Source organism: Penaeus japonicus, unplaced genomic scaffold (genome assembly GCF_977035675.1).
Source record: "Penaeus japonicus unplaced genomic scaffold, GWHDUDI00000001_assembly GWHDUDI00000012, whole genome shotgun sequence".
Classification (NCBI taxonomy): Eukaryota; Metazoa; Arthropoda; class Malacostraca; order Decapoda; family Penaeidae; genus Penaeus; species Penaeus japonicus.
In genome coordinates this window covers 16,382,251-16,391,186 of record NW_028234414.1, presented here as the reverse complement: position 1 = coordinate 16,391,186, position 8,936 = coordinate 16,382,251, and the positions used below count along the sequence as shown (strand labels likewise).

Genomic DNA, 8,936 nt, shown 5'->3' with positions numbered 1-8,936 from the left:
GAAAATAGAGGAGAGAAAAGGGAAAATCGACAATGCGGAACGGGAAGCTGGAGTGAGAGGAAAGAGAGTGGGGAAAAGGAAAAAAAGGAAAAGGGAGGAGGGAGTCCAAGAGGAAAAAGGGGAAAAGGAAGAAGTACAAGAGGAAAAGGAGGAGGAGGCAGGGGGAGAGGGAAGAAAAGGAGGAGATGAGACCAAGGGGAGGGAAGGGAAAAGGAGAGACCAAGATGAAAGGGGAAAAGGAGAGACCAAGAGGAAAGGGGAGAGGAAGAAAAGGATGAACGATGAGACAAGGATGAGTCAAGAGAAGGGAAAGGGGGAAAAAAATGGACGAAGAGGAAAGAAACGGAGAGGAGACCAAAAGGAGGAAAGGGAAAAAAAAGGACGAAAAATAAAAAAAGGAAAGACCAAGAGGAATGGGAAAAAGAAAAAAAAAAAAAAAGGATGGATATAAAGAGACCAAGAGGAGAGGAAGAGGAAAAGGAAAAGAAAGGGAGAAAAGGAGAAATGAGAACCAAACGAGGAAAAGGGAGAAAAAAAAAAAAGAAAAAAAAAAAAAGGAGAGAGAAAGAGGAAAGGGAAAAAAGGATGAGGGAGAGAGACCAAAAGGAAAGGGGAAAGGAGGACCAAGAGGAAAGGGAAAGAAAAAAAGAAAAAAAAAAAGGATGGATGACAAGAGGAAAGGGAAAAAGGAAGAGACCCAGAGAGGAAAGGGAAAATGGAGAAAGGGAGACCAAGAGGAACGGGGGAAGGGGGAGAACAAGGAGAGATAGAGGGAGACCAAGAGAAAGGGAAGAGGAAGAGGAAGAGGAAGAGGAAGAGGAAGAGGAAGAGGAAGAGGAAGAGGAAGATGAAGAGGAAGAGGAAGAGGAAGAGGAAGAGGAAGAGAAAGAGGAAGAGGAAGAGGAAGAGGAAGAGGAAGAGGAAGAGGAAGAGGAAGAGGAAGAGGAAGAGGAAGAGGAAGAGGAAGAGGAAGAGGAAGAGGAAGAGGAAGAGGAAGAGGAAGAGGAAGAGGAAGAGGAAGAGGAAGAGGAAGAGGAAGAGGAAGAGGAAGAGGAAGAGGAAGAGGAAGAGGAAGAGGAAGAGGAAGAGGAAGAGGAAGAGGAAGAGGAAGAGGAAGAGGAAGAGGAAGAGGAAGAGGAAGAGGAAGAGGAAGAGGAAGAGGAAGAGGAAGAGGAAGAGGAAGAGGAAGAGGAAGAGGAAGAGGAAGAGGAAGAGGAAGAGGAAGAGGAAGAGGAAGAGGAAGAGGAAGAGGAAGAGGAGATCTTTTTGTTTCTTTCCTAAATACATACCGACATATGGTTGTACATACATACAAACGCTCATATATACATGCTGTACATAAATACATACGCACATTTATATTTCCTGAATATACATACATATATATGCATTCATACATGCGTACATGCAATTGCACATCCATGCATAAATAGAAACATGTATACACACATAAATTTATACATACATTCATGACTAGATATTTGCGTATATACATTTATACACACATGCATACATAAATGTTTTTTTTTTATCAAAGAATAAAAATCAGGGCAAAATGGGGACAGAGATAAAGCTAATAATAAGGATAGGAAAAAGAGCAATGATATCAATAGGGATAAGAACTAGGTATGATATATAAAGATTAACTAACAGAGATCCTTCCCCATCAGGAGAGGCGCTGGAAGGTGGCGGGCTGCTGTGTCGCCGTCGTGCTGTTGCTGTCTGCAGGAGCAGCCGCTCAGCAGCAGATCAGTCGGAGGTCAGACGCCGTCAGCCTGCCTCTCGGGGACGCCGCTGACTCCACGGAACCACCAGAGTTCATCGTTCTTCCGGGATCTCTGGAAGCGGTTGGCGGCGACTCTACCATTCTCCTGATCGACGTCGACGATGAAGCCTTTGATGACGCCACGGACGAGAAGTTCGATGACGTCACTGAAGAGGACGGGAATGACGGCATAAATGATGTCTCGGACGAGCCAATCTTCATTCCGATCGGCCCGACGGCGTCTCAGGTTGTGTCCGACCCGATTGTCCTTGGCGAGGCGGACGAGACCAACGATGTCGAGATCGTCCCCGACAGCATCGAGGTCGTCGGTGGCCTGGACGACGCGACGATCATCGAGGCCTTAGCGCCCGACCAGCCCGTCATGGTGGTCGTCGACGGCTTCTCGGTTACCGGCGACGGGATGGTGTCCTCTGACGGTGTGGTCAGCGAAGGCTTCCCTGATCCTGTTGATTCCGACGGCACGGTCTTGGGCGTTGCCCTAGATTCCGCAGGACCTCAGGTGATACAGGACACCAATGAGATTCCACAGGGACCTGGAATTCCTCTTGATGCTACGGCTCCACAAGACTATCAGATTCCAGGCGAACTTGGTGTTGATGCTGGGATTCCCCTGGAAGCTGCAGAACCCCAGGAGGATGCGACATTGGTGGGAGAGGTTGACGTGCCCCCGGCAGATGCTGGACCTGCTCCTCAGGATGATGCAGTGCTTATTGATGTCGGGGTCCCTCTTACAGCTGCAGGACCTCAGGGGGATATTGTGTTTATGGAGGACACAGGAATCCCTCTCGTCGCTGCAGGACCTCAAGAGGATACTATATTTATGGAGGACACAGGAATCCCTCTCGCCGCATCAGGACCTCAAGAGGATACTATGCTTATGGAGGACACAGGAATCCCTCTCGCCGCTGCAGGACCTCAGGATGATGCCATGTTTATGGAGGACACTGGAATCCCTCTCGCCGCATCAGGACCTCAAGAGGATACTATGCTTATGGAGGACACAGGAATCCCTCTCGCCGCTGCAGGACCTCAGGATGATGCCATGTTTATGGAGGACACAGGAATCCCTCTCGCCGCATCAGGACCTCAAGAGGATACTATGTTTATGGAGGACACAGGAATCCCTCTCGCCGCTGCAGGACCTCAGGATGATGCCATGTTTATGGAGGACACAGGAATTCCTCTCGCCGCTGCTGGACCTCAAGAGGATACTGTGTTTATGGAGGACACAGGAATCCCTCTCGCCGCATCAGGACCTCAAGAGGATACTATGTTTATGGAGGACACAGGAATCCCTCTCGCCGCTGCAGGACCTCAAGATGATGCTATGTTTATGGAGGACACAGGAATCCCTCTCGCCGCTGCAGGACCTCAAGAGGATACTGTGTTTATGGAGGACACAGGAATCCCTCTCGCCGCTGCAGGACCTCAGGATGATGCTATGTTTATGGAGGACACGGGAATCCCTCTCACAGCTGCAGGACCTCAAGATGATGCTATGTTTATGGAGGACACGGGAATCCCTCTCACAGCTGCAGGACCTCAGGATGATGCTATGTTTATGGAGGACACGGGAATCCCTCTCACAGCTGCAGGACCTCAAGATGATGAGGCTAGTAGACCCTTCGAGTCGTCTGGTTTTGGAGACATTACAGCATCAGTTGATGAGAATGCGATTCCAGCGTCACCTTCCGGTTCCTCAGACTCAACCTTCCCCAGTGAACAGTCAAGTGCACCTTTGGAAGTGGTTCCTGAAGAGCCAATTTTCCCAGATCCTCCGCAGTTCCCAACGGACGACGAGCCTGTTGCTGTCGATGATTTGTCTGATTTCATGCCTTTTGAACCTGTCCGAAATGAAGTACCTTTGGTTCCCGAAGGAGAGATCATGGAAGGTCCAGTGCCAGCTGGGATAGGAATGGAAACACTGGAACCCACAGAGAGTCCTTCAGACGCCGAAGCAGTCGATCCCGTCGGCTCGACTGGCTTCGGCGACGTCCTTCCTCAGAGCGGGGCTGCCGACGACGCTCCTCAGGAGGACGTCTTCGTAGACACCTTCATCCCATTCGTGCCTGAAGAAATGTTCTCGAAGCTCCCTCAGATGGACGAAATGACGCCGGACCGAGAACCCATGAGTGACGCTGAGGTCTTCGTCCCAAATCCTCCTGAAGAAGAACTGGAAGCTATGTTGCCGCCAGGACCTGCGTTGATCGAAGTGCAGGAGGATGCCTCGCTGCCTCCTAATGCTGTTCAGGTGAGATGGATGGGGGTGAATGGTTATGTGATTAGAGGAGAGAGAGACAGACAGAGAGAGAGAGAGAGAGAGAGAGAGAGAGAGAGAGAGAGAGAGAGAGAGAGAGAGAGAGAGAGAGAGAGAGAGATGGAAGGAGAGGGAGGGAGACAAATAGATTAATAGAGAGAAAAAAAGAAAAAGAAAAAAGAGTGAGAGTGAGAACAGAGACTGTTAGTCCAACCAATGAAAAACAGGCTTCCAAAGGTACCATGTTCCCCAACCAACACAAAGCCCAACCAAACACCCTACACTCTCCTACCATCCCCTCCCTCCTCCCCCTAACAACCAACCCTCTAAACCATCCCCAGGACATGGCGCAGCTTCCGGAAATTATCGCCGACGACGACCAAACCGGCGAGGAGTTCCTTGAGACTCCGCCCCGAGTCGAGCCTGTCATCCCGCCCGAGGACCTCGAGACCCTGTTCGTTGCCGATGACCCCGAGGTAGGCGTCCGGGAGGGATGCCTGTGGAAGAAGGGCTTTTGGTGCTTTTTAGTATTTTCTTTTTCTTTTTGTATTTTATCATTATTATTGATATTATTTTTTTTCTTAGTAATTTCATCAATCAATCAGTCAGTGTTTGCCTGAAGGAATGAAGGAGTGCACGTTAATGGATGAATAGATAATTATATCAAAAAGGACCTCTCCATCCAGTGACTTTCTTTAAAACTGTTAAGCAATCAACCAGCAAATACATAAAAAATGAATCCGCAGATAGATGAATGAACACAAAACCAAAAACAAAAAAAACAAATAAGGCCTCTCCACCCCCCTCCCCCCTCCCTCCTCCCCCAGGCCGGTACTATCCCGATCGCCATCCAAGGACCGAGCGTCGTGATCGAAGTCGACCAGCAACTTCCCGAGGACCAGTTTGACCTCGCGCCCCTGGACGGCATCGCTCCCTTCATGGCAGAGGGAGGCGACCCTGGAGTTCTACAGGAGGAGTTCGAGTCGGCCGTCCTGCTCTTCCCTGACGACGAGGAAGAGGAAGCGGAAGAGGAAGAGGAAGAGGAAGAGGAAGAGGAAGAGGAAGAAATTATTGAGACTTTTATCATGGGAGATTTTGGGTGAGTCGGGGTGGTATTATGAATGTTTTTTATTTATTTATTTTCTTTTATATTCTTTTCAACCCGTTGCCGACGGGGGATAGACTTGCTTGCCCAGTCTCCAGGATGGGTTTTATTTCAGAGCGAGGCAGCTTCTGCAACATACCTTGACTTTTCCCACTGCCTTCTAGTCACTCACCGTAGAACTAGAGCCATTTTTTGTCTTATTTTTTTGTGTTTTACTGTATTTAGAGACATATCTGTCATACCACAGACTATATCAATTCTGTAGTGTACTAAAATTGTAGTTTAATGTCCATATCAGCTCATTTTTTAATACTTAGTGTGAAAGAAGGATTAATGTTTTAGGGGAGGACAAAAAGCAACTTTTTTTCGTATTTGTGTGTTGTCATGAACGAATACGAAACATATAACAATTTGCAGTGAAGATAACATGGAGATGTGGGGAAGAGGAAGGAAACTTATGAGAGTGAGTGCCACAGTAAAAGGCATCCCTTCTGCCACAGGGGCACATTGTAGACATTTGAGTCACCTTCCTCCTCTCGTTCTGCCTAAAAATCCTCCATCTGCGGTACTTTAGAGCAAGAGGTCGGCAACTTGCTATGTGTCATCGCTCCATAAAGATAGTGCTTAGCTTACTTGAGACCGTAGATAGGTGCCATTCAAGGTTCTCTCTCCTGCTGGTGCTAGAAGAAAGTGGTGCCATCTAGGCTTTGGACGTTAGGTGAAACCCATTTTGCTTAATATTACGGTAGTTATGACTGCCATTGTCATCATCACTCACTCATTACTCATAGCAAAATAAAATAACATAGTGATCCAAAATCCCCGAACGTCATGACGCCCATCGTCAGGCCAGAGGGTTAATAATTTCTTGAATAACATATGATTAAATTTAGATTAAATTTATTTATTCATAAAAAATCTCTCTCAAAAATAGATATAGTTTATGATAACAGATTGTTTAGATTTAGAAAAAAAATATTGTTACTTTTATATCCTCACTATAGTTTCTATTGTTATCATTATCAATATATATCTTATCATACTTTTCATTATTGATATTATCATTAATCATTGACAGATCCAAGCTACCGGAATCAAGCGTTCCAGTCTCCATGCCAGACCCTGCCCCTGCCCCTGCCCCAGTCCCCATGCCGGACCCTGCCACTGCCCCAGTCCTCATGTCAGACACTGCCCCTGCCCCTGCACCTGCTCCTGCCCCTGCCCCAGTCCTCATGTCAGACCCTGCCCCTGCCCCCGTGCCCGACCCTGCCCCTGCCCCGGCTCCGGCCCCCGTGCCAGACCCTGCCCCTGCCCCGGCTCCGGCCCCCGTGCCAGACCCTGCCCCTGCCCCCATGCCAGCCCCAACCCCTGCCCCCATTCCAGACCCCCTCCCAGCCCCGTCGACTCCCGTGCCGTCCGTCGTCCCAGCCGTCCCAGCTCCCACCGAGGCCTTCGCTCCACCCCCGCCTTACGCCCGCCCTTCGCCCTTCCAACCGTACAGGCCTCGCCCGCGCCCACGCCCAACCTATCACCCCACCACTCTGCCACCCACAACGACCACTACGGCCGCTCCTGAGACATCCCCACCGACCACTACCACTACCACTACCACCACCGCCAGACCTGTCACCTACCCGCGCCTGCCTGCCAGGCCTTACACCACGACCCGCAGACCCGTGGCTTACCCGCGACCCCCCAGCACCAAGCCGCCCACGTACCCCAGGCCCGTCAACAAGTACACCACGAGTTACAGGCCCTATCGCCCGGCCACGTCGCACTTCCACTACCAGGAACCGAGGCCCGAAGACTTCAAGCCTTACGGCCGCCCTCGCCCTCCCTATAGCTCCCCCACCCCGCCCTACAGACCCCCGTCCTTCAGCTTTCCCAGCCATAAGCCAACGCCTTTCAGCTTCCCGAGCTACAAGCCGACGTCCTACAAGGCTCCTGCGACCACCACTCGCGCGCCCTACAAGGCTCCTGCGACCACCACTCGCGCGCCCTACAAGACCTCCAGACCTTCCGTCATCTCCTACAACATCAACCATAAGCCGGCGTCCTATAAGGGTCCCTCTATCACAGCCAAACCTCCCAGGCCGACGTACACGGCCTACCACCGCCCTTCCCCCGCGTACAAGCCTTTCAAGCCCACCTCGCCCAAGCCCTATGGCAAGCCGGCGTCCACGACCAGCAGTGGGACCTCGAAGCCCACCCCTGAAAGCCTCAAGCCAGCGGTGCCCACCAAATCCGTGCTGGCCCCCCTGTCCATCCCCGTGGTGCAGTCTGGCCTCATCCTGCCCGAGACGCCCCGCGATGGGCCCTTCAACGTGTGGGCTCACGGGCCGGGCTCCGAGCTCCCCCGCCCGCCGCCCTTCCGCCTCCCACACGACCCCGCCCCCGAGCCAACCCCGGGGGAGAGGCGTCAGCGCCTGCAGGTTCCCGACAGCGTGGTGAGGCTCCTTCATTCCCCGCAACCCGACTGGGTCTCCAGCCTCGAGCCCCAGCGAAGGTAAAGGAACCCAGGGAGCCTCGGCCGCTGGGATCCAGACTTCAGATTTCAGGCTCGCGAAGGAGCGGGTGAGGGATGCTCCCAGGCGCTGCTGACGTGGACGCTGTCCCGGGACGCCTTCGCTTCTGTCCGAGGAAGAGGACCGTCACAGCGGAAGAAGTTGCGTCTGTTATGCTCATGTTCGAAAGATGTTTTTATGTTGATGTTGCCATATATGTTTCTCTTTTTTGTCCCTTCTCATCTCGCAGGGGGCTCCGAGTGTCTGCATATGTGCACTATATACATGCTTATAAGATATATATATATATATATATATATATATATATATATATATATATATATATATATATATATATATATATATATACATATATATATATATATATATATATATTCATCCACGTATATACTGAATCTCCATATCTTCGTTGTTGTCTCAAGGGGCTTCTCTGCGAAACTATGCTCAATAATTGGTTACGTTATACATATTTTTATTACGTGTTATTTTTGACAATAGACTTTATTATATATTATTACCCCTTATGTATGTAAGTGCGTGTAAGCATGATCCTTATAGTGAATCTATTTATATAGGGTTTTTAGAATCATACGTGTAAGTTTCGCTCTCTGGCCCTTTTGCTGTTAATAGGTATATACGTATATTTTTTTACCTGCTTTTTTGTGTCGGCTGTTCCCGTCCGAACTCCTTTGGCTGAAGGCTCTGGCTAGCCACAGCTGAGGCCGAGGACTCGAGGAGGAGACGAGGCGGTGGATAAAAATGTTGAATAAAATGTCTGCTTGTTTATTTGATGTGTGTTCTTGTTTCTTTGGCTACGTAGAGTATTTGTGTCGTGTTTAGTCCTAATTTATTTTTTCTTGTTATCAGGGGGTACTATTAAGATAATTCTTATCATCATGATCGTTATTAGTATTGTTATTATCATTATCACCATTATCATTATCATTATTTTCATCATTTTCATTAGCATCATTGGTAATAGTAGTAGTAGTAGTAGATGTAGCAGTAATAGTAATAGTTTCATTAATATCATCCTGATGATTATTGCTACTATTATCATGTATTGATATTTATTACTATTGCTACAATTATCATTATTCTGATCATCATAATCAGTAGTCTCACCAGTCTTCTTCTTCATACCCAATGAAAAACAACAAATAAACAAAAGCACAAAGAAGAAGATCGAAGATAATAATAGTACGAGAGGGAGGGGAGGGGAGGGGGTGGGGAGAGGAGAGAAAACAGAAGAGAGAGGGGGTG

At 49.2% G+C, this 8,936-nt stretch overlaps 1 protein-coding gene across 1 annotated transcript in view; it reads left to right on the top strand.

The window, feature by feature from the left end:
- The window catches only part of LOC122247221 (uncharacterized), a 49,659-nt gene extending 41,199 nt beyond the window's left edge, over positions 1 to 8,460 (top strand). Inside the window, exons 2-5 of the mRNA XM_086542503.1 lie at positions 1,671 to 4,037; positions 4,385 to 4,519; positions 4,871 to 5,142; positions 6,227 to 8,460. Of these exons, the coding sequence (XP_086398629.1) occupies positions 1,671 to 4,037; positions 4,385 to 4,519; positions 4,871 to 5,142; positions 6,227 to 7,658 (4,206 nt within the window). The 3' untranslated portion in view covers positions 7,659 to 8,460. The remainder of the gene's footprint in view (positions 1 to 1,670; positions 4,038 to 4,384; positions 4,520 to 4,870; positions 5,143 to 6,226) is intronic.
- The last annotated feature ends 476 nt before the right edge of the window (positions 8,461 to 8,936 follow it).